This window comes from Aquarana catesbeiana, linkage group LG09, assembly GCF_042186555.1.
Source record: "Aquarana catesbeiana isolate 2022-GZ linkage group LG09, ASM4218655v1, whole genome shotgun sequence".
NCBI classification, from domain to species: Eukaryota; Metazoa; Chordata; class Amphibia; order Anura; family Ranidae; genus Aquarana; species Aquarana catesbeiana.
Genome location: NC_133332.1, coordinates 259773257 through 259797926, shown reverse-complemented (window position 1 = coordinate 259797926; position 24670 = coordinate 259773257). Strand labels below are relative to the sequence as shown.

The following is a 24670-nucleotide window of genomic DNA, read 5'->3' as shown; positions in this document are numbered from 1 at the left end:
ACTGTATACACTGCACAAAATATACCAGAGTCCTTGTACCCACAGAATACTACTAATTATTGTGCCACAATTAACAGTCTCACAGACACACATAAACCTCAGGACAAAGGATCATTTTTTTTCAAGAAAAGTAAACATTTCCATTACATAGGACTTTCTGCACAGAAAAAGATTTTACTTTGTCTGACTGGGCCTACCTTAAAAAGAACTTAAAACCAACAACTATGAGCACTTTGGTCTTGACTATGCAATGTACAGCATAATGTATAGACAGCATGGCTCAGGGGTAGGGGTAAGTAACAAACAAAACAACATATATAGTGCAGCAGTCTGGAAGAGCCCCATGTTCATGTGAGACCCCACCTTACATCAGAGTCCTCAGAGTCCCCTCTGATATCAGAGTCCCTAGAATTCCCCTATACATCCAGGTTCCCAGAGTCCCCCTTATATCAGAGTCTTCACTTACACCAGGGTCCCCCTAACATTAGAGTCCCCCATTACATCTGAACCCGCAGCATTACCCCTTACACCAAGGGTTCGCAGCATCCCCCCATTACATCACAATCCTCCCTTACATCAGAGTCCCCATTGTTACTCCTTACATCAGATTCCTCAGCATTCCCTCCTACATAATTGTCTCTAGAGTCCCCACTTACAAAAGAATCCCCAGCCTTCCCCCATACAGTACATCAGGGTTCCTGGATCCCCCTCACATGAGAGTCCCCAGAGTTCACCCTTACTTCTGAGTACACAATGTTCCCCGTTACTCCAGAGTCCCACCATTACATTAGATCCCCCCCCCCCTTACATCAGAGTTCCCCTTTACATCAGAGTCCACAAAGTCCCTTCTCTAATCAGAGTCCCCAGAATTCCCTCCTTACATCAGTGTCCCTACTTCCTCATTACCTCAGTGTCCCCCCTTTCCCTTAGTGTCCCCACTCCACTCTTATTTTAGCATCCTGGGTCCCCTTCACCTCAGACTCCCATTCCCAGCATGGAGGAAGCTGGGAAGTGGAGCACTACTTAGGTGGAGAAGGTTGGGAGTAGGAAGTTCCATTTTCCTCCTTTGAATGTTGGGACCCGGGCAAGCAAGTCATTGGTTGCTAGGATTGCAGGTGGACCTGACAAATAATAACCTTAAGGCCCCTTTCAAACTGGGGTGGTTTGCAGGTGCTGTTGCCCTAATAATAGCACCTGCAAACCGACCCGAAACAGATGCTGCTGTCTCTCCAGTGTGAAAGCCCCGAGGGCTTTCACACTGCAGCAGTGCGCTAGCAGGACGGGAAAAAAAGTCCTGCTAGCAGCATCTTCAGAGCGGTGAAGGAGCGGTACACCGCTCCTGGTCCCATTGAAATCAATGGGACAGCGCAGCTATACCACCGGCAAAGCGCCTCTGCAGAGGTGCTTTGCGGTGGTTTTTAACCCTTTCTCGGCCACTAGCGGGGGGTAAAACCGCCCCGCTAGCGTCCAAATACCGACGGTAACAATAGCGCCGCTTTACCGACAACGACGCCCCCGCCCCATTGTGAAAGGGGCCTAACAGCAGCAAGACTGGGGAGTGTAAACTGCAAGTCCTTGAGATCACAGTGGGGAGCCAGCCAAAGTATTTTCACTGACAATTTCTCTTATCCACTGACTTTTAAGGATGGGGGAAATCAGGCTGTTTTTCACAAACTGTCTACGAAAATACAGATGACTGTAATGTGTGTTTCTGACATTATGACCATCATGACATCATTTTGCATTGGCACAGAGAGTATAACACAAATTCTCCAAACAGATCTCAATTTAACCACTTCAGCCCTGGAAGGATTTGTCCCCTTCCTGACCAGAGCACTTTTTGCGATTCGGCACTGCGTCGCTTTAACTGACAATTGCGAGGTCGTGCGACGTTGTACCCAAACAAAATTGACGTCCTTTTTTTTCCCACAAATAAAGCTTTCTTTTGGTGGTATTTGATCACCTTTATTTTTTGCGCTGTAAAGAAAAAAAGAGCAACAGTTTTGAAAAAAAAAGCTATATTTTTTTACTTTTTGATATACTATCCCCAAAAATATATAAAAAAATGTTTTTTTCCTCAGTTTAGACCGATATGTATTCTTCTACATATTTTTGGTAAACAAAAATCGCAATAAGCGTATATTGATTGGTTTGCACAAAATTTATAGCATCTACAAAATAGGGGAAGGTTTATGGCATTTTTATTATTAATTTATTTTTTTTTTAGTAATGGCGGTGATCTGCAATTTTTATCGTGACTGCGACATTATGGCGGACACATCAGACACTATTTTGGGACCATTGTCATTTATACAGCTTGGAAATAACACTGGCAGTGAAGGGGTTAACCACTAGGGGGCGATGAAGGTGTTACGTGTGTCCTGGGGGGGTGGGCTTCAACATACACTCGATGACAGAGAGCAGTGATCTCTGTCATGACACAAGGCAGAATGGGGAAATGCTTTGTTTACAAAGGCATCTCCCCGTTCTACCTCTCCGTGACAAGATCACGGGCACCCGGCAAACATCAAGTCCGCGGGACCCGTGGTCACGGAGAACGCGCACACGCCCGCAGTGCCGCTTCTTAAAGGGGACGTACCTGTACACCCTTTTGCCCACCCGTGCCATTCTGCCAACGTATATCGTAGTGCAGCGGACAGGAAGCGGTTAAACAAATAGTCCGTACAATAGAATGCTCATTATTTTCAAGCAGGCTGTTGTAAAAGCCGCAGTAACAGCAATGATCTAAGCAGATATTCAAAGTGAACTTGTCACAAAACTGAGCATATAATGAAAACATGCAAGCAACATTTTATACAAACATTTTATACACAGGTAAAAATAAAATAGTTGGGCTTAAAAATACATTCTGAATAATTCCTGGTGACAATGGAACACTCAACCATTCTTTGGGATTTAAAGACTAAAACCATGGCTGTAGGATAAGGCAGAGAAGATACATGTCTATTTTTCCATGGTAGTTCCAATCATTACATCTATATCTTCTCCGGTGAATAGAGTAATCTGATCATTTTGTCCTAATTTGACCATCTAAAGATATGGGCAACCTTTATGTTCCTCTCTTTTTCAGAGGGTAAAAAGCACATGTTAATTAGGTCAGCGTTCATCAGTGGTGACCTCTATGGATGTCCTCTGGTCCCTTTGGTGAACATCAGCATTCTGCATCCACAATGGAACTATCCGATCAGTTGGATCCTGTAGAATATAATGGAGGGGAGAGTTCAGCTGACAGGAGGTGGGGGGCTCTGAACATCCCTTGTTTTGGATTTCCGGAGATTCTCCCTCACTTTCAGGAACTCATGGACGACAGGACCAGGCTCTTCACTCTTGGTCGATTCCTGCTGCCTCTGCAATGTCAGAAACCAGAGAGGAAACTAAGCTCTTGTTGATTTAACCTTTGCATGCTCCATGACTGTCATTTTCTATAGAAAATTATGATTGTTAAAAAACAGAAAACGAGAACCAAGTTGAAAGATACACTCGTGCTGTAGCAAATTCCAGTTGAAAATTGCAAGATCAAAATTATTAGGCCATTAAAAGATAAAATAAAAAAAAGAAGTTTTTGCTACATTATCAACCTTCAATCTAGAGCTTCTGCCAAACAGACAACCTTTAACCTTGATGTCCCGCTATAGACTTATGTTTATCCCAAGCATGTTTGAAGCCATTTACTGTTGATTGTCTCACTACCTCTGTTGGTAGTTTATTCCAATCATCAAGCACCCTTTCAGTAAAATAATACTATTATAATAATTGTTTGTACAGTTAAAGATTCCCGATCTCAGGAGGGCTGCAATGCCATTCAGTCTGGGACTAGGTCATTACATTTGGATACTTTATGTTCAGCCTCTCTAGGAGTTCCTAGCTTTAAAGTGGTAGTAAACTCCCTTTTTCATCTTTTTACCGACAGGTAAGCCTGTAATAAGGTTTACCTGTAGGTACTGTGAATATCTCCTAAACTTGCACCGTTTAGGAGATATTCAGAGTGCATGCAGCCAGTGAAGTCACCGGCGCATGCGCTCTGAAGGTCCGGCATACTGTGGTGGACATTCAGAGCCCGTGCTGTAAATGCCAGCTTCCACGCACATGCATGGAAGTGAGGTCATGTAGCTGGAGACCACGAACCCGGAAGAAAGACTGGGTGAAGACAGAAGCCCTCTCAACGGTGACAGCGAGACGCTGGAGGGCTTCGTTTTAAGGTAAGTCTCTCATAATGTGCTAGTATGCGATGCATACTAGTGTATCGGTACCCCCATAGGGGCTGCTGGATATTGTGGTCCACCTGCCTCTCTGCCCAGCCCAGCAATCACTTCCCATCCTCCTTAGAAACAATGTCCGTATATTTGTTTTGTATTTTTATTGAGGGATTTTGAACTTGGATAGGGTAAGGGAAATTATGGGATGCCCATAATCAATAATGGAATCAATAAGCTGATCATTTGGAACCTCTCTTTACACTTCTAGAGCTTCAGTCTCCTCCAGCACAACGCTTATTTGTAGACTAATTCTCTCTCTCCTGTACAATATTGGGTTCCAGGCACAGTTAGCACATGGTAGGCCCAACTCTGATTCTGTCAGGCCTCCTCAACTGCCATTTTCAGGCAGGGACCGCGGGTTCCTTTTGTGTAGCAGCAAGATGGAAGAAAAAGTCTGTCACGGAACGTTCCACACTCCGCTTGAGTGCTTCCGTCATATACCACTTCCTCCTAGTCTGTATACAGATATCCCAACCTCTCTGAGCACAAACAAGGCGACACTTGCTTGTTGCTACCAAGAACTGTTTATTTAGACTCAAAATTACAAGACTTTATATGCCGTTGGAACCTCCTCTAACAATAGAACTGTAACCTAATTAACATAATTGACATGAGCTAATCACAGGACATTTCTCACAATAGCAGCTCCAATAGGAGTCGTCCGGTTGCCAGCACTTCTGCTGGGGGTTTGCTAGGTAGTTCCTCCTCTACAGAAATGTCTATTAAATCCCCAGTCTCTGGAAGTGGTAAAAGTGTGGGACAGAGGGAGGTGAGCCGGCTGCTTCCTTTTCCATTCCCTCATCTGGCTGCTGGGACGACATGTCGATGGTACTGTCTCCCAGGTGCACTGATCTTTGCTGGGGAGGGAAGGCCGCTTCCTCCACCCTGGCCAACTGTTGGGGAGGGACAACACACACCTCCTCTCCCTTCTCCCCCTGTATCTGCTGCTGGGAAGTGATTGCCACCTTCTCACCCTGATCCTCTGAAACTGCCACAGGTGTGGGGCAGAGGTCTTGGACCCTCTGTCCGGTTGCCAGCACTTCTGCTGGGGGGTTTGCTAGGTAGTTCCTCCTCTACAGAAATGTCTATTAAATCCCCAGTCTCTGGAAGTGGTAAAAGTGTGGGACAGAGGTCTTGGACCCTCTGTTCAGTTACCAGATCTTCAGCTGGTGAAGTTTGTTTTAACTCCATAGATGCTGCTGGCAGAAAATCACATGTCCCTGTCAGTGTTGTGGGAGAAAGGCCGACTACCTCTTCTCTCAAGAAGGCCGAAGCCACTGTTGGTGCTGGGCAGAACACAGTGAACTTTGGCCCTGATAGCAGCTCTTCTGCTGGAGGCTCATCAGGTTGTTTTTCCTCAGCAGAAAAGTCTATCAAATCCCATGTCTCTGCAACTGATGTCTGGGGATAGAGGTTCACCATCTCCTGTCCATGGAACCCAGAAGATGCTATCATTTCTGGGCAGAGGTTAGCAGAGCTCTGCCCTGTTGTCAGCACTTCAGGTTTGGGGACGGCAATCTCCGGATTTTCCACTGCCGATTCTCTGGCATGCTGCTGAACTTGTTCTAGCAGTTTCCTGTATGCCCTTTCCAGATGCTGTTCCTTCCTTAGCAAATGGTCCAGATCAGGTTTGAGCTCTGAGACCCCTGCAAGACCGAGCATAGACTCTCTATATTCTCTCAGGTCCTCAAGGTCAGGTTCCCCTTCATCGCCAAACATAAAATGATCTGTAAGGCTCTCCCACAGCAATCCAGGGCCACCAAAGTCATATCCCTCCGGAGAGCATTCTGTTGTCTCCCCTAAATATCCCTCCTCTGCGTGCCATTGCAGAGCCAGATAATAATTGTCCAGCTCTATCTCCTGCTGGACCAGCCTGTCCAACTCAGTCACCCATTGCTCCTGGGGCTGCTCTCCCAGGAATGCCATCCGCAATGCCCGTTGGTCACTGGCCCGTTGCTCTTGGGTTGGAAAGCACTTGCCCTGTTTTATACCAGCGAGACGGAGGGCTGCAATCCAGAGCTCCACCCGAATTTGCTGCCTAAGCTCCAGGTATTCATCCTCAGACACAGTCCTGGTGTATGTTGAAAGGATGATTCGCAGCAGCCCCCGGGAATTCTGATGCCAGGTCCATATCTCCGCTGGGGTGACTGAAGTCTGCTATCCTGATCTTGGATCCAGGTGGAAAATTTCCCAGACTGCAGGAAGCTTTCCCGCTGCTTGCCACCAATGTCACGGAACGTCCCACACTCCGCTTGAGTGCTTCCGTCAGTATACCGCTTCCTAAGTTCTGGAACACGAGCCCAATGGATCTGGCTATAGGAACCCCCAAGAACTAGACAACACCAGTCTTGGAGTACATCAGAACTGTTTTATTTAGACTCAAAATTACAAGACTTTATATGCCGTTGGAACCTCCTCTAACAATAGAACTGTAACCTAATTAACATAATTGACATGAGCTAATTAACTAATCCTCTATACAGCCTAGGTGACTGAGACATGACCTATTGCCCAGACTGAGTTAATTATCACAGGACATTTCTCACAATAGCAGCTCCAATAGGAGTCGTCCCCTCTCCTACATTGTATAGAGGACAATGTCATCAGCTCATTCAATTAACATAAACACAGGTAGTTGGAATTGATGACACCAGCATCTCCTCACAGGATGTGTCCCAACAGAATGAATCAATCTTATCAGCAGGGGGCTGCTGGAGGAATCCCCCCTCCCTCTTCAGGGACACAAATCTACAGTAAGGAGTCCCCATACAATATATACATATATACATGACTGAGTCCGATTAGTACAGTTCAGCCTGGATTTCTCATTCACCTCACAAAGAGTATTGTTCCATTGAAAATCCAGGGCCCATAATCAAAAGGCAACAGGCTTGCATACAGTCCTCTCCAACATCCATCTCAGACTGCAAACATCATTCCGCCATCATGCCCCCCCAGCTTTTCCCCACTGTGCCTGTCACTCACCAGCCTTCCTGGCTACACTCCAGTGGATACCTCCTGGAGACTTGCCCGGCAACACTAGCTCCCGTTGTCTCTCGGTTCCTCTCTGTGCCTCCTGTCCAGATCCTTCGTTTCTCAGCAAGGCTCCGACTTGCACCCGAATCCCTCAGGCCCAAGGTCACCCCCCCCCCCAGACTGGGGAGTGCCTCAAGGACCCCTGACAACCTAGTGCTCCATCTCCAGCTTCTTCCACCCAACAACTCCACCCCAGCTGGGCTGACCCTGGGTATATCAAGGAGGCCTGCCCCCTGCCAATCCTCTTTGAGGATTGGTCAGAGCTCCCTGAGACACCCCAGACAGCTCCACCTCTCTTCCCCTCCTTCCTTCTAGAAAAATCTAGACGCAGAAGGGAGCTAACCGAAAGACAGTGGCGTCTCCAGCTTTCATATTTAGGGGGGGCACATGGGGGGACAGGGACAAAAGTAGGGGGGCAACTATAAAATGCAATTATATATATATATATATATATATAATATATATATATATATATCCTGGGGCCCTTTACTACGACCCCACAACGCCCTTTCACATGTTCTGCAGTGAGCTCCCTTCCTACTGTATTGGGGCCCCCCAGGGTGGCAGAAAACAAGATATATATGTCACCAGCATACCAAGAAAACATAAGGATCCAAAGCAGTGGGAGAACTATCAGGGTTGCAAAGGTTGTCTTGCCTCCGGGCCCTGGTGTTCTGCCACTGTGGGGTTTCCCAGCCTCCTCTTGCTGTCCTGCCCCTGCTATTGACTGCGCTGGTCTGGCATCTCTTGGAATTTACAAGCTTGTTCTCCTGTCCTAAGGATGGGAGAAATCAGTCTGTTTTTTCAGTAACTGAGAGTTCTGGTGGAGTCCTTCCTGCAACTCGCTCTTCTCCCTGCCAATGAGGATACAGGGGAAGGAGCAGATCAGGCGGCCATGGTTGTGTGAGCGCTCACATTATGCAGTGTCAGCAAGCAGAGGGAGGGGGGAGGAATCACCTGCAGGAGCTGACTGGGGACTCTCTCCCTCTTAGACATTGATTTTTTGTAAAAAAAAAAAAAAATTATTTTTTTTATTGGGGGGGGGGGGGGGGGGGCACATGGTGGGGCACATGGTGGGGCACATGATGGGGCACAGCATAATGTTGGGGGGGTCAGGGCCCCCTCTGGTCCCCCCCTAGGGACGCCATTACCAAAAGATGCTGCTATCTGTGAGTCACCAGCCTACATTGAGCCACTCCCAGCCCACACAGATCAAAACAGCTAGGCCTGATTAAATTTGCCTGCACTTACAAAAATCCTACTTCTAGCACCTACCTAAAGTAGAGGGTGCTACACTGGCGCATTATGACATTGCCTTGCAGGGGATTTTATTTTCTTCAACTGCAATTTACTACCGCTTTAAGGTGTCAAAGTTTTCACGCTTCTAAGTCAAGCTTCTGTTATGAATTTGAAGATGAATGTCCCCACAATGCCTGCAGCTACACAAGTCAGTGAGGGCTTGTTTTAATGTGCTTAGGCTGGTTGTTCAGAGTATGTAAATGTATGTAAATGCTTTACTATGCACAGGCTCACTTTAATTGCTTTACTACTGCCCTATGTCTTTAAACAAAGATGTGGTGGGCAGTTATTTATAAAAGGCACTGAATAAAGGATCAGCTGTTGTGCTTTTTATGTCTGTGAACTGGGCTGTCCGTGGATGGCTCCATTCACAGATACTGTGTACAGAGATGATCTGCAAGGCCCATTATCTTAAAGTGTTACTAAACCAAGCCAGGAGCCTGCATTCACTATATCTGGTCTCCCGCAGTACACAGAACATGGTAATGCAATTATTTTAGTAAATATAAACAGCTAAATACCTTTTAATAGTATACAGCAGTCTTGTTATCTCTATGAATGTCTCGTTAAAACTTGTAGGAGGAGTTTCCATTCTCTTCTGACTGCCCTATAGGGCTGCATGACCCCAGACCCTCTGTCTGGACAGTGCTGATTGGCCCTGTGCTGATCACATGCACCCCCCCACCCCAAAAGAAAAAAAAATACTCTCTAGCAAACTGAGCATATGCAGAGTGCCTCCAGGGCTCTGTTCTATTAGCATATGGATCGGAGACAGTAAAGGAAGGGGAGGATGAGAGAAGACAGGATCAAACAGTCTTTTTACACAATGCAGATGATTAACCCCTTTAGGTGAGTATAACAAGCATTGTATACTCCATATACAGACTGATTTTATTGTTGTGGGTTTAGTAACATTTTAAGATCGTCATGTTTGGTCATAGAGAGGCCAATCGTAGTGATCAAATGATGTAAATAGTGTATGTTTCATCTGTGAGTCCTCAGAGGAAAGAGGAACTAATTTCCAAAACACAGTACAACCACAGCAGCAGCTGGAACTAAGGTTGTACATTTTGTTTAAACCTCCTCAATGCCAGCATGTTTCCTAATTTCCGAAAAAAAATTTTGCCAAAAAAGTGAGATCACCTCAGGGTTTCTACTTTCCAAAAAGGGTTCATTTTGGAGGGGAGGAGTTGCACTTTCCTGGTATATTTTTATTAACAAAAAGTAAGGGAAGCATTTGTTTTCTAAAATGTTTAGTCTTTTTTTTCTATATATATAGTAAAAAATAAAAAAAATAAACACAGTGGTTATAAAATACCACCAAAAGAAACCTCTTCATGTCTCAAATAACTTATATAAAATGTATTGATATTCGGTGTTGCATGCCAAAGTGCCACAGCACTGCAAATTGGAAAAGTGGTTAAAGACAATTCTAAAAAATTTATTTTTGTTTTTCTATTAGATCAGGGGTTTCCAAATCTTTTTTCAGGACGAGGGCCACATTGTACATGTTGTTCGGTCACTAAACATTCCACATTGACAAACAAATTTAACAAATAAACAAATAAATTCATTAATAAATAAAGTCCAAATATTAACTGAGAAAAGTCCACCGTGAAATGAACAATCTTGATAAATCCAAAAGTGCCCTAGCCACCATGTGAAAAAAGAGGTCGCTTATCAGAAGCCTAGACCCCACATAGTTCTAAAATCGCGTTAAGATGACAAAGGATTCCATATGGATGGATGGATGGCTCCAATCTGCTTAGCCTCTGAGCTAACAATGCCTAAGGTCCCTCTCATAGGGATAATGTGCCAAAGGATGATCCTAAAATCGTTCAAGAAATAAAAAATAACCTCACCATTATGGATGCATACCAAGGAAAGAATAATAATATCCCATAGTGAAGTACTGTATAACAATTTATTAAAAGTAAAAGTAAAGATACTCACAAACATAAGAGCATTAAAAGCATTTAAAACCACACCACTAGTGTTACAGGCAAGCGTGATGATGTCATTGCTATTCTCCGCCCATCATACGTTTAGTTCATTTGAACGTCTTCCTGAGGCATCAGAGTAGCAGTGAAAAGACACAATAAATCTTTGTAGGTTACAAGCCAGCCAACACCAGAGGGCGCTCATTCTCCCCCAAATTCTCCTAATTTACAATACATTCAGGCTGCCTTGAACAAGAAATCAGAGGGATAGGTAAAAGAAGTGTAGCACCTTCTAGTGTGTGCTAGAAGTGAGTGTAGGCAAACCATACTCTGACTCACATTTAAGCTGGTGAGTCTTAATTGGGTCAGGGTTTATTAGAGGTCAGGGCTGAAAGACTCATCCTGGCAGCTTTCTGGTGCCTCCCCCTAGAAGGTTGGAGAATCTTCTAGAACTAGAGGGTGGGGGTTAAGAGGAGCTGCCTTGAATATTTATGAGGCATCAGCCATTCCCCAGTAGTGGGCTGGCAGGGGACTGAGTTCACCTAATAAACAGACATGGGCCATGCCAGCAGGGGCAGTCGGGTGGAAGATGTAGATTTAGTGTTGAGGAGGCTGTCAGTAGCCCTGAGGGCCAAAGACACAAAGGGTGAAGGTCTTCCTGGAGGCATGGGAGCAAAAGAGAACAGAATGAGTAGTGCTGTGGGGACTAACAAAGGAGGGCAGCTGCCACATATAGCCAGACTCCCTTGAAGACAGTGGTGTGCCTAAGTCTTCTATCTTTTCCCTGGGAGATCTCTTGAGAGTCAGCCGGGTGGGCTGAGGAAGAAGTCCGGCAGACTGGTATAGAGAGGCAGCAGAAAGGGGCAGCCAGATGGACTGGTATTGCCTGAAGGAGTAGTGCTGGGATCAGTGGCCACAAGGGAAGCTGTTTCACTCTAATTGTGCTACTTTTAAGGGACTTTGAGCTCCTGCCTGTAATGGGCTGCTACTGAACTGACCTAACAGTTACATCAAGAGCGAACCAGCAAGAGCTGTGCAGAGGAAAAAATGAACAAAGTGTTTGCAGATGGAAGGCTAAAGAAGTTGGAGCTGTATATAGGAGGCTGTATATAAGAGACTGTAAATAGGAAGTTGTCCCTAAAAATCTTGTTCAAATCAAGTTGGCATCCCATAGCTTCCCATCCCTGTCCAAGTTGTTACCTCCTCAATAAATAACAAAAACAAAGCTACGGACTGTTCTCTGATTCTGTGTGACTGTGAGGATTTGTAGTGCCTGGTTGTGTGGGAGTGGGGGGCCCCTTCCATCTGCATCTTCTACGTGGGGTGTGCTACAGAAGATAGACCCCCTTATAGGGGTCCCACTTTTACACATACAGTAGACCCGCTCATCCACCACCTTCTTTCTTATGGGGAGACCACTAAGGAAAAAAAAAAAAGAGAGAGGGTATAGAAGAGGAAAGAGGAGTAGACACAAAAATGAGAAGGTTTTAAATAATAATGGAATTATTAATCTCAGCAGTACCGAATTGACACATTCAGAAGTTAATTTATTAAGTAAAGGTCTGAAGTTTGCCCCACCGAGGTAATTAAGTGAATTTGAAACATTTATAGATATTCATACGTTTATACGCAAGTTGAACATCAAGAAACATTTTTTAACCAATCCTGTTGCAAAGAAATATGGTTACTAAGAAACCAGAGGAAGTGGTTCATACCACGCTGTCTAATGCATTCCTTTTTAATCCTCCTGGGGCATTACCCCCAAGTTTGACGATGTTTAAAGAATTAGTGTTAAAAGATCTTGAGGAGTATCAGATCAGGAGTAGGTCTAACCATTATATACAACAAGGTGTCAGATCTTTATGTGACCGCAAGGAATTAGTGATCCGTCCTGCGGATAAAGGGGGAGGCATTGTCGCGCTTGACTATAAATAGGAAATTACCAATTTGTCAGCTGATAAAAACACCAACTACATTTTACCAAAGGATCCCACTCAACAGTTTAAAATAAGTCTGGAAAAACTGGTTAACAGCGTATGTGGATAAGATTATCAATAAAAAAGGAGAAGGCTTTTCTCGTCCAAGTAACCCCTAGGCCACCAGTAATATATTACCTGCCCAAAATCCATAAATCATTGATTCGCTCTCCTGGGCATCCAATTGTAAGTAGAATCAAATCTATAACATTTAGGGCTGGAAAATACTGTACATTGACTCTTCTTCAGCTGTTGGTTAGTAGTACCCCTGCTTTTCTTAGACACACGGGATACCATTAATGCGCTTAAAGACTTAAGGGTGGAAGGTGACTGTCTGCTTGTAACAGCAGATGTGTCATCCTTATATACTATTATACCTTACAGTAGAGCAACTGAGTACTTCCTAGAGGGGAATGAGTTGTTACCGGACCAGCAGAAACATTTTATTTTGTGTTTACTTGATTTCTGTATGAACCATAATTATTTCTGGTACAACGGACAATTTTATTTACAGCGGGCAGCAGTGGCGATGGGAGCTAAATTCACTCCCAGTGTGGCCAAGTTATTTATGGCACACTAGGAGGAGGGAATCATTTTTGGTAAACCTCAAGGGGAGGTACATTGATGATGCCCTACTAACTTGGGGAGGCACATAAGAAAGCCTAGGTGGACAGTATTTATGTCCAATTTTAATTCTAACAATTCGGAAATAAAATGGAATTATGAATATAGTGGGTGGGGACAGTGGGGAAAAATAAATTTTCTGGATCTTACTGTGTATAGGGAGGGTAACCGTTTCTAGACAAAAAAAACATAAAAAAAAAAAAAAAAGAAGATTGCAACGGGTATATCACAATGCGCAGCTGTCAACCATGAAGGCTGTGTGCCATCCCAAAGGGGCGGTTTCTAAGAATACAACAAAATTGCTTGGATTTGGATGATTTTTATTTACAGGCTCAAGTTATTAAAACGGATTTGTAACTAAAGTTTATTCTACTTCATCCTTAGAAGATGATATACTATACTGATGTTTCTTCCTTGGACAGGAATGATTTATTTGGCCCCTAGGTCCATAAATGGGTGTAGACTCTGATTTTGAATGGGCCTTTTTGACCACTTTTGAACGTTATGTGGTAAACAGATTTTCTTCGGAACAAGATGTTGGGACCCATTTTACCCGATAGGTCATTTTTAAAAAAACCCTGACTTTCAATATTATTGAACATCCAGAATGACCTTCTTTCCATGCATGAAATGCCCAGTCTATAAATGCTGCGGACACAATATTGTCAGGAGAAAATCTTTTCAGTTTGCCATTACCCAAAAGATGTATAAAATAGATCAGTTCTTTACTTGTTTCACCAAGAATGTTGTCCATCTCCTTAAATGTCCGTCTCACCTGCAATATGTGGGTAGGACTAAAAGATCACTGCAGGTCAGGATTGGGGAACACTTAACAAATATTAAGAAAGGCCTAAAAAGTCACAGCCTAGCCAAACATTTTGCTTTATGTCACCACAAGGGCCCCACTTGTTTGAAAGTGGTAGGTATAGAGGGTTTTAGAGCCCACTGGAGAGGAAGCAATAGTGCGAGGGAGATTTCACAATGGGAAATACGTTTACCAACTGTAGTCCTATAGTTTATTAGGAAAGAATGTTGAGTAAGATATGAATTCCTTTATTAATAATAGCTAGGTGACTGCTGAGTATTATCTTTTATTTTGATTTTTTTCATGTTTTTTCAGTTTTTTTTTTCTGAATTTTGTATTTTTCTGAGATTTTTTAATATAATTAGAATTTATACAGTATCTCCCAAAAGTGAGTACACCCCTCACATTTTTGTAAATATTTTATTATATCTTTTCATGTAACAAGACTGAAGAAATTACACTTTGCTACAATGTAAAGTAGTGAGTGTACAGCTTGTATAAAAGTGTAAATTTGCTGTCCCCTCAAAATAACTCACACAGCCATTAATGTCTAAGCCACTGGTAACAAAAGTGAGTACACCCCTAATATTTTGTGTGGCCACCATTATTTTCCAGTGCTGCCTTAACCCTCTTGGGCATGGAGTTCACAAAAGAGCTTCACAGGTTGCCACTGGAGTTCTCTTCCACTCCTCCATGATGACATAAACGGAGCTGGTGGATGTTAGAGACCTTGCACTCATCCACCTTCCATTTGAGGATGCCCCACAGATGCTCAATAGGGTTTAGGTCTGGAGACATGCTTGGCCAGTCCATCACCTTTACCCTCAGCTTCTTTAGCAAGGCAGTGGTCATCTTGGAGGTGTGTTTGGGGTCATTATCATGATGGAATACTGCCCTGCGGCCCAGTCTCCGAAGGGAGGGGATTATGCTCTGCTTCAGTATGTCACAGTACATGTTGGCATTCATGGTTCTCTCATCAGAGCAACTTTTTGATAAGCAGAGAAAGATGCTAAAAAGCAGTGAATTGGAGCTTTTGTTTATAAAGAAGGAAGTAAATACTTTCCCTGTTGTTGCCCACGCTGCTTTGATTACTGAGAAATCACTCACTGAGGTCCTCTTCAGCCAGAAACTGACACTTCCAGGAGCAGCAGGATAGACAGGCAATTCCCATTTAAAAAAAAGAGGTCAGCAGCTGTTGTATTTTATTTAGAACCTAAGAAAGAATACTCTCCATTTACCTCCTCTCGTCGCAGCTGCCACTTCTGCAGCTCTTGCTGTAGGGGGCAGTGTGGCACTTTGGTGTCTTGACTTTCCTGTTGCTGATTCCGCCTCTTCTCCAAAACACGCAATAGTTCAGGCTTACTGTGCAAGACAAGGCCTCTGCAAGAAGAGACAATAAAGTGAATAAAATATGGAAAAAACGCAAACAACAGCAAAATGACTTCTTGGTTGGATTCCAAGGAGTTTGGAGCTCTTGGGTTGGGTTTATGCTCAAACTTTAACACAAACTCCTTAACACTCTAAACGTCAACACATGATGCTTGGACCTGGCTGCTCAGGGGCACTCCAAGTGACACTGTCTGCCACAATTCATCCTTTTCCCTATACCTCAGTAGCTCTGAACCAACTTGCATATCCATATTGCCCCTGCATTTTCTTTTTTCTCTCCTTTTCCTTTCCTTTTTCCTCTCTTTGCCTAATAAATTGGCTGCTTCCTGGTTGCAAAGGATCACTTCACTGACACAAGGTAAGTCTCTCCTGCCCTGTCACTAAGATACACATTGAGGAAATTGACACCATAAAGTGCACCTGTGCCCAAACTATTCACTTTTACATATGCTGGACAAGCAGTAAAAGCTCTTTACAAAAAAACCCTAATTCACCTCTGTAGCTATAGGCATTGTGGAGAAATTCTACCACATTCTATTGCACTTAAAACAGGAAGTCTGGCAACTCGGATGCTCTTGAATAAAAGTACTTTATTAGTTACATGAGTACATGGGTACAGGCTATACGCTGACGCATTTCGGCTAAGAAGCCTTCATCAAAGCATACATGTTTGATTTAAAAACTGATATTTAGAACAAAGTAAGCCCTCCAAATGGGGTGGGTGCATCTTGATCAGAAACAATCAAGTCAATTAAAAACACATGCAGAAAAAAGAAAGAGACACAGCAGGCATATGAAACTCCCAAGAGGAGGTGACACTCATCATATTCTTCTTAAACGTGAAGTGTGGTGGATCCATACCCTCAATACTAAAAAAACCATATGACTTGAATGATAGGATGGACATAGATTTTTTCCTAACATAACCACATTGTTTTGATATATTCGTTGGAACACTGGCAGAACATTTTTTTTTGTTCATGATATGTCCTTCATATGCCTGCTGTGTCTCTCTCTTTTTTCTTCATGTATTTTTAATTGATTTGATTGTTTCTGATCAGGATGCACCCGCCCCATTTGGAGAGCTTACTTTTTTATAAATATCAGTTTTTAAATCAAACATGTGTGCTTTGATAAAGGCTTCTTAGCCAAAACACGTCAGTGTATAGCCTGTACCCATTTAACTAATAAAGTAGTTTTATTCAAGAGCATCCGAGTTGCCAGCCTTCCTGATTTAAGTATCATATATGTGGGGCCTGAACATCCTGGCTTGAGCACCGGATCACAGTTTGTGGACTTTTATATTAGCAGTGGAGCTGGGGGTAACAATTTGTTTCACTTTCTATTGCACCTGTAGCACCCTCTAGTTAGGTAAGTGCTAGAGTGAGGATTTTTCTAGCAGAGTAGGAAAATTTAGAAAGGCCTAGCTGATGGCTAGGCCTGTTTGTTTTCATTCTGGGCTGGGAGTGGCTCAGGGCAAGGCTGGGTGACTCACAGGTAGCATCACTGTCACCTCCCTCTTCTTTCTAGAAGGTGCTAGAAAGAGAGGAGGAGAGGAGAGGTGGAGCTGCCTGGGGTATATTAGGGAGCCTTGACCAATCCCAACTTGGATTGGCAGAGGGCAGGTCTCCTTAACCACTTAAGCCCCGGACCATTTGGCTGGCCAAAGACCAGAGCACTTTTTGCGATTCAGCAATGCGTCGCTTTAACTGACAATTGCGCGGTCGTGCGACGTGGCTTCCAAACAAAATTGACATCCTTTTTTTCCCACAAATAGAGCTTTCTTTTGGTGGTATTTAATCACCTCTGCGGTTTTTAATTTTTGCACTATAAACAAAAAAATAGCAACAATTTTGAAAAAAAAAAAAAAAAACGCATTATTTTTTTACTTTTTGCTATAATAAATATCACCAAAAAATATATAAAAAAACATTTTTTTTCCTCAGTTTAGGCCGATACGTATTCTTCTACATATTTTTGGTAAAAAAAAAAAAAATCACAATAAGCGTTTATTGATTGGTTTGCGCAAAAGTTATAGCATTTAGGAGCTTGCCGAGGACCGGGATGGCCGCATAAGAACAGAGCTCCCTCTAGTTAGCAGCCCACACAGCAGCGATCTGGACACCCCGCATCGGCGACTACACTCCACAGAAGCCGGCCGACATGAAAAAACAAGCAGAAGGGGCACCAGAAGCCACAGAGGCTGACAGCATATTTCACACTGGGGCAGAAGCAAGATGGCGCCGGCCCTCCGACACCATCAGCAGTCAGCACACCCCAGAACATGCAGAAGAATAATCCTCCTAAAAGGAACACACCGCCGAGCACTCAACACTCCCCCCAATCTGCATCTGCCCTGGGAGCCCTGAAAGGCCAGATTCAGGCTAGTTGGCATGGATCCTGCAAAGGAGGTGGCTGATACCTAAAATCACATCCTCAAAGATCAACACCATCACCTGGTCGGATCACGCCTCGGTGACGCTTTCGGTGGATGATAAGCCAAATGTTAATACTAACTTCGTTTAACCCGAGGCTTTTTCAGGCTGATCCCTCCAAAGGTGCCCTACAGAAAGACCTAACTGATTTTTTTTCCCCGCAATGTTAATTCTGTGTCAGATCCTTTAGTTATATGGAACACCCATAAGCCGTATATGAGAGGGGTTTTAATAAAATTGGGAGCAAGGGCTAAGAGACAGAGGAGACAGCATATACAAGATATCATCTCTAAAATTCACATTCTAGAAGCCCAAAACAAACTTCTCCGTTAGTTTCACAGAACAATTGACGCAGCTTAGGTATAAAATGACCTATTATGTAGGTGGAAACAAGGCAGGGAGACTTTTAGCCAATCGTCTCAAAGGGCAGAGACACAAAACAAAAATTCCATATATACTTCATCCCAAAACTCAAGAAAAGTTACACCACCCACAGGCTATAGCTGATGCATTCGGCTGCTATTATAGTTTTCTCTATAATTTATGAGAGGACTCAGCTACGATTCAACCCACAAAATCCATGATAATAGATTTTCTTGATCAGATTAAACTCCCTCACGTAACAGAAGCTCAACTAGAGGATCTAAATTCCCCCTTTTCAGAAGCAGAAGTTGCCAAAACCATTCATTCCCTCCCCAACAATAAGTCACCAGGGCCTGATGGCTTTACGGGGGAATACTATAAAACATTTAAATCAGTACTAGCCCCACATTTAGCAGAAATTTATAACAATGCTGTGTCCTCATCCTCTTTCCCACCGAAAATGCTCAAAGCATTGATAGTGACACTACCGAAGCCGGGGAAGGACCCCAATACACTGCAAAACTTCAGACCCATCTCGTTGTTAAACAACAATCTAAAACTTTATGCTAAGCTTTTGGCTTTTGACAGCATGGATTAATGAAAGAGAAGTTGTCAAACAAACCTGATTTCATTTTATTAGGAGGTAAGTAAAACCTTGGACCTTGGAGTGGCTGTGGATGTTGTATACTTGGATTTTGCAAAAGCGTTTGACACAGTTCCCCACACACAGCTAATATGTAAGGTAAAGTCTACAGGCTTGGAAATATCAGTTTGTAAATGGATACAAAAACTGGCTAAAAGACAGAATTCAGAGAGTAGAGGTTAATGATTCTTACTCTGAATGGTCTAAGGTTATCAGTGGTGTACCCCAAGGTTCAGTGTTGGGACTCTTACTTTTTATTATCTTTATAAATGATATTGGGTTTGGGATTAAAAGTACGATTTCTGTCTTTGCATATGACACTAAGCTATGCAGTGGAATAACGTCCTTACAGGATGCCTCCAACTTAGAAGCTGACCTCAATGCACTGTCTGGGCGATTATGTGGCAGATGAGGTTTAATGTTGATAAATGTAAAGTTTTGCACTTGGGGGCTAAGGATATGCATGCATCATACATACTAGGGGAGTACAACTGGGGGGATCCGTAGTGGAGAAGGATCTGGGGGTTTTGGTAGATCATAAGCTCAATAATAGCATGCAATGCCAAGCTGCGGTTTCCAAAGCGAACAAAGACCTTTCTTGTATTAACAGAGGTATGGACTCCAGAGAGCGAGATCTCATTTTGCCCCTGTACAAATCATTAGTAATACCTTATCTGGAATATGCAGTTCAGTTTTGGGCTCCAGTTCTCAAAAAGGATATCGGGGAACTGGAGAAAGTGCAGAGAATGGCAACCAAACTGATAAGAGTCATGGAGGAGCTCAGCTATGAGGAAAGATTAGAGGAAGTGAATTTATTCCCTCTTGAGAAGAGGAGATTAAGGGGGGATATGATCAACATGTACAAATACATAAGGGGTCCATATAGTGAACTTGGTGTTGAGTTATTCACTTTCAGGTCATCACAGAAGACAAGGGGGCCCTCTTTATGTCTAGAGGAAAAAAGATTTCATCTCCAAATATGGAAAGATTTCTTCACAGCTGTTAAAATGTGGAAAAGACTCCCTCCAGAGGTGGATCTGGCCAGCTCAGTAGATTGCTTTAAAAAATGCCTGGATTATTTCCTAAATGTACATAATATAACTGGGTACTAACATTTATAGGTAAAGTTGATCCAGGCAAAATCTGATTGCCTCTCGGGGGATCAGGAAGGAATTTTTTCCCCCCGCTGTAGCAAATTGGATCATGTTTTGCTGGGGTTTTTCGCCTTCCTCTGGATCAACTGTGGGTATAGGATTGGGTATATGGGATTGTATGATTTTTTTTTTTTTTTTTAGTTTAACTAGATCAGGGGTGTCGAAACTTTTTTCAAAGAGGGCTAGATTTCGTGAAGTGAACATGCGTGATGGCTGACCATTTTGCCTGACATTCTTTGAACCATTAAAATTCAGTCTGTGTGTTAGTTTGAGCACTAAGACCCCTTTCACACCGAGGGCGTTTTACAGGCGCTATAGCATTAAAAATAGCACCTGCAATCTGTCCTCAAACAGCTGCAGCATTGTCTCCAGTGTGAAAGCCCGAGGGCTTTCACACAAGAGCGCTGCGCTGGCAGGACGTCAGGAAAAGTCCTGCCAGCAGTTTCTTTGGAGCGGTGAAGGAGCGGTGTGTTTACCGCTCCTCCACCGCTGCTCCCCATTGAAATCAATGGGGCAGCGCTGGGATACCGCCGGCAAAACGCCGCTATTGCGGCGCATTGCGGGCGGTTTTAACCCTTTCTCAGCCGCTAGCGGGGGTAAAAGCTACCCGCTAGCGGCTGAAAGGAGCCGCTAATCCGACGGTAAAACGCTGCTAAATATAGCAGCATTTTACTGCCGACGCTATGGGCGGCCCGGTGTGAAAGGGCTCTTATACACTGCCCAACAAGAAATCTCTTGCCTTTGTGGCTGTGTGTGAGTAAAGAGATGAGCTCAGGCGTGTTATTTGGATATACTGTATTTATTGGCGTATAACACGCACATTCACTTTAAGAGGGAAGTTTCAGGGAAAAAAACTTACATTTTAAATAAAGAACTATGAAGCAAAATAAAGGTCAGTGCCCATCTGCAGCCCCACCATTGCCATGAATGCAGCACCCCCATTGCCATCAGTGCAGCACCCACCATTGCCAGGAATGCAGCAACCAGTATTGCCAGGAATGCAGTGCCCACCATTGCCAGGAATGCAGCGCCCACCATTGCCAGGAATGCAGCGCCCACCATTGCCAGGAATGCAGCGCCCACCATTGCCAGGAATGCAGCGCCCAGTATGGCCAGGAATGCATCACCCAGTATGGCCAGGAATGCATCACCCAGTATGGCCAGGAATGCATCACCCAGTATGGCTAGGAATGCATCACCCAGTATGGCCAGGAATGCAGCCCCCATCATTGCCAGGAATGCAGCCTTACCATTGCAATCAGTGCAGCTTGACTGATGCCCATCCATCTGCAGCCTCGGAGGGGACAGGGAGGGGGCGGGACGAGCGCCAAAAAATTTAAAAAAGGAAAAACTTCTGTTTTCTCGGCGTCCTCTTTAATAGAAAGTCCCGCCTCCTTTGATGGACAGAACAATCGTCTAATGGCAGCACGGAGACAGTACTTCCTATTACAGAGGCTGTCGTGTAAACAGGAAATACTCCTGTGTACACGGCACTCGTCCCACCTCCTCCTTGTCCCCTCCAAGGCAGCCAGAATATATATCTTTTGTGGCCCCGGCGCTGGGAGATCGTTGGGGGCCACAAAATATATGTCTAGATAACCAGACGGGCTGTTCAAAACCGGAAAGCGGGCCGCGATCGGTCCACGGGCCGGACTTTGGACATGCCTGAGCTAGATGGACTTGTGTCTTTTTTTAACATGACTAACTATGTAACTATGAGTAGGGAGTGAAACCAAGGGACAGTGCTCAGAGGTGGGTATGGGGTTGAGATAAGGGGTAACTCAGAAAGGGGGGTGGGGGGGGGACCTGCACCTATTCTCTGATAAAAAAAAAAAAAGCCCTGGATATAGTAGACCCACTTTGTCCTAATATTTGCTATGTAAAGTTCTAAAATGGTAACAATGAACTGTAGTAATACATGTAGGTTTTTAATACAAGGCTTAAAGCAGCAAAAATGAATTTTAAAAATCCAAAACATCCTTGCATGGTACTCCTCAGACCACAAAAGCCTAGAATCAATACATACTTCTTATAGGTGACCAGTAGTTCCCGGTGCAGCTCCTGGTGAGTACGAGATGACTTCAAGGAGTTGTCAGGTTTATATGGAGTAATAACTTTGGGAAGTATGGTGATGGGGTCACATGATCCTTCTTTTGCGGCAGCTTAAAAAAAATAAGCAGAGGTCAACAAAACCTGATCTCAGCTTACAATGAAGATTGCAAAAAAAAAAAAAAAAATCCTCTTTATAGAAGAACTCTGTCCCCATCTTATCTCAGCAGTCAACAGGAGAGCAGAACTCCACTGCCAGATCCTGCACTTCTCCGACCTGTACAGCCGCAGGGAGGTTCATCTTTGCCTCCCTCCCTGTCTCAGCAGTCTGCAGCAGAGAGGAGGACTAAACTCTTCCTACAGATCCTTTGTCTCTCTGTGCAGCCACAGCACCCCCACATCTCGGCCTCCGCTGGTCTCAGCATTTTGCAGACTTCGGCAACTTACTCCGAGCCCCCTTCGAGAACAGAGGCACTCCTCTGGTCCTCCTCCAAACCTTGCACTTCTGACGGTGGGGGCTCTTGACATCGGATTTAATAGGTGAGTGGGGTGTTCTTGACATCTAGTCTTACAGATCCAACTGGGCCTTTGAGGGCAACCATAATGCTGATGTGGCCTGAGTTAAAATTGAGTTTGACATTCCTGCCCTACACCATAAGAGCCCTTTCACACTGAGGCAGTTTACAGGTGCTATTTCCAGTGCTAAAATGCCTGCAAAGCACCTGAAATCTGCCTCCCATTCATTACAATGGGTGCTTTCACACCCAGGCGGTGCGCTTGCAGGACGTTTGGAAAAGTCCTGCAAGCAGCATCTTTGGGGCGGTTTGGGAGCGCTGTACACAGTGCACCCAAAACGCCCCTGCCCATTGCAATGAATGGGCAGCACGTCCGAAGCGCCTAAAAAGCACTTTCTGCAGCTGGTAGCTGTCAGAGACCGATTGATCCAGCTTAAACTACTATAGTTACAGCTTGCCTCACAACCCAACGTTGGAATGGAATTTACCCAGATGCCTATCCTCATTGCTGGAAGGGCTCTAGTAGAGCTGGTTTCCTGCACATGTTTTTGTCATGCCCTAAGGTCCACCATTTCTGGGGAGAGGTCACCCAATTTATTTCCACCTTGACTACTATACCTATACCACTGTCACTGGAGGTCTGCTTACCGGGTTTGGTGGGTTCCCTTAGCCTTCCTACAAGCAACCAAAACTCTCCTTAACCTATACCGCTGTCATTGGAGGTCAGCTTAACCGGTTGGGTGGGTTCCCTTAGCCTTCCTACAAGCAACCAAAGCTCTCCTTAGCCTACCTTTGTTTTACGCACGGAAGGCCTTGGTCTTAAAATGGAAGTTCCTTGATGCTCCCTCCATAGATTTATAGATTTTTGGAAAGCCCTGGTGAATACTTCCACCCCCTTATATCAAGCTACCTATATCTCTCGGTCCTGCTAAATTTACCAGGGTATGGAATATCTGGATGGAGTCACCAAATTGTTTACCATTGTTGCTAAGATAATTTAGGTACCCTATAAAGGATATGCATCCCAATAATTTATTGGTACTCTCTCTGGGTATCCTAGTGTAGCCACTTCAAGGTGCTGAGGGCCCTGGCCTACGTTCTGGCCATTTTATGTTACCAAACCCCGACATGTGAGAGTCTGCAAGCCCCTTTTTTTTTTTTGTCTCTTTTTTCCCATCAAGGAGGAATGGGGTGTTGGTGACTACTACATAATATTGTGGTTGGCCTTTAATTTTGTGGAACCGAGCAGAAGTTGTTGGTTGTAATTGTTTACTAGAGTTGTCTTATATACCCTATGTTTTATGTACCTTCAAGCCAGGGAATGCCCAGAGGCTCTGTTCTGTATGCCCTATTTTTCCTATAAACTAAAAAAATACAATTTATAAAAAATAAAAGAAAAATCTGTATTCTAGCTGCATTGTCAATTTTATATGCGTCATTTGTAAGCTCTCTGTATAGCCCTGATGAAGAGATTTTTGGCCCCTGAAATGTATTGGCTGTTCTTTGTTTTCTTGCTGTTAGCTGAATGAATGAATGAATGAATGAATGCGGGTGAGTTATGGAAGGTGAGGTGTTGGATATGGGTAATGCAGTTGGTGCTAGTATATTTTTCTTTCTCCATATTTTTGGACCATCAAGGCTTCAAGAATTTCAGAAACCATGAGGCAAATATGTTATATTTGTCCTTCAGTCTAACATACCTTTCTTAAGCACTGGTAGAGTGGCTCTAATACCAAAAGGCATCCGCAATGTGGACAAGACTTGACATTTAGCCCACATCCACAGCTCCTGGGACATCCTGCAAAGAGAGCAGATTTAAAGTGTAACTCCACTTTTGTTGAGAAAAAAAACATTCCCCTCTGGGTGATCTATGTACATTGCAAGGATTTTAACAAACTTTGTGGCAGCTTCCTGCCAGTGGCGTAACTAAAACCTTCAGAGCCCCGATGCAAGAAACTATAATGGGCCCCCCGGACAGGGCCCTTTCCTCTGAGCCCGGTGGCGGAACAACAGGGCCAGGTCGCAAGTGGGTGACTGCATATAGAGGAACTGATTTCTCCATTCCCCTCCCCTCCCCCGCTTCTCCTCCTCTCCCTCCCGCAGGCATTCAGCGGTGCCATGGTGACCTCAGCGACCCCTATACTTCCGCCGCTGATTCCAACCTT

The 24670-nt window shown here is 44.2% G+C and overlaps 1 protein-coding gene across 1 annotated transcript; it reads right to left on the bottom strand.

The window, feature by feature from the left end:
• Positions 1–3170: 3170 nt before the first annotated feature.
• Positions 3171–24302, bottom strand: LOC141109021 (actin-associated protein FAM107A-like). Its single transcript, XM_073600976.1, has 4 exons — positions 24206–24302; positions 21968–22103; positions 15196–15337; positions 3171–3368 (listed from the first exon to the last, which is right to left on the bottom strand). Exons 1-4 carry the CDS (start codon positions 24300–24302, stop codon positions 3243–3245), a joined length of 501 nt encoding a protein of 166 aa, XP_073457077.1. The 3' UTR covers positions 3171–3242.
• Between the last annotated feature and the right edge of the window lie 368 nt (positions 24303–24670).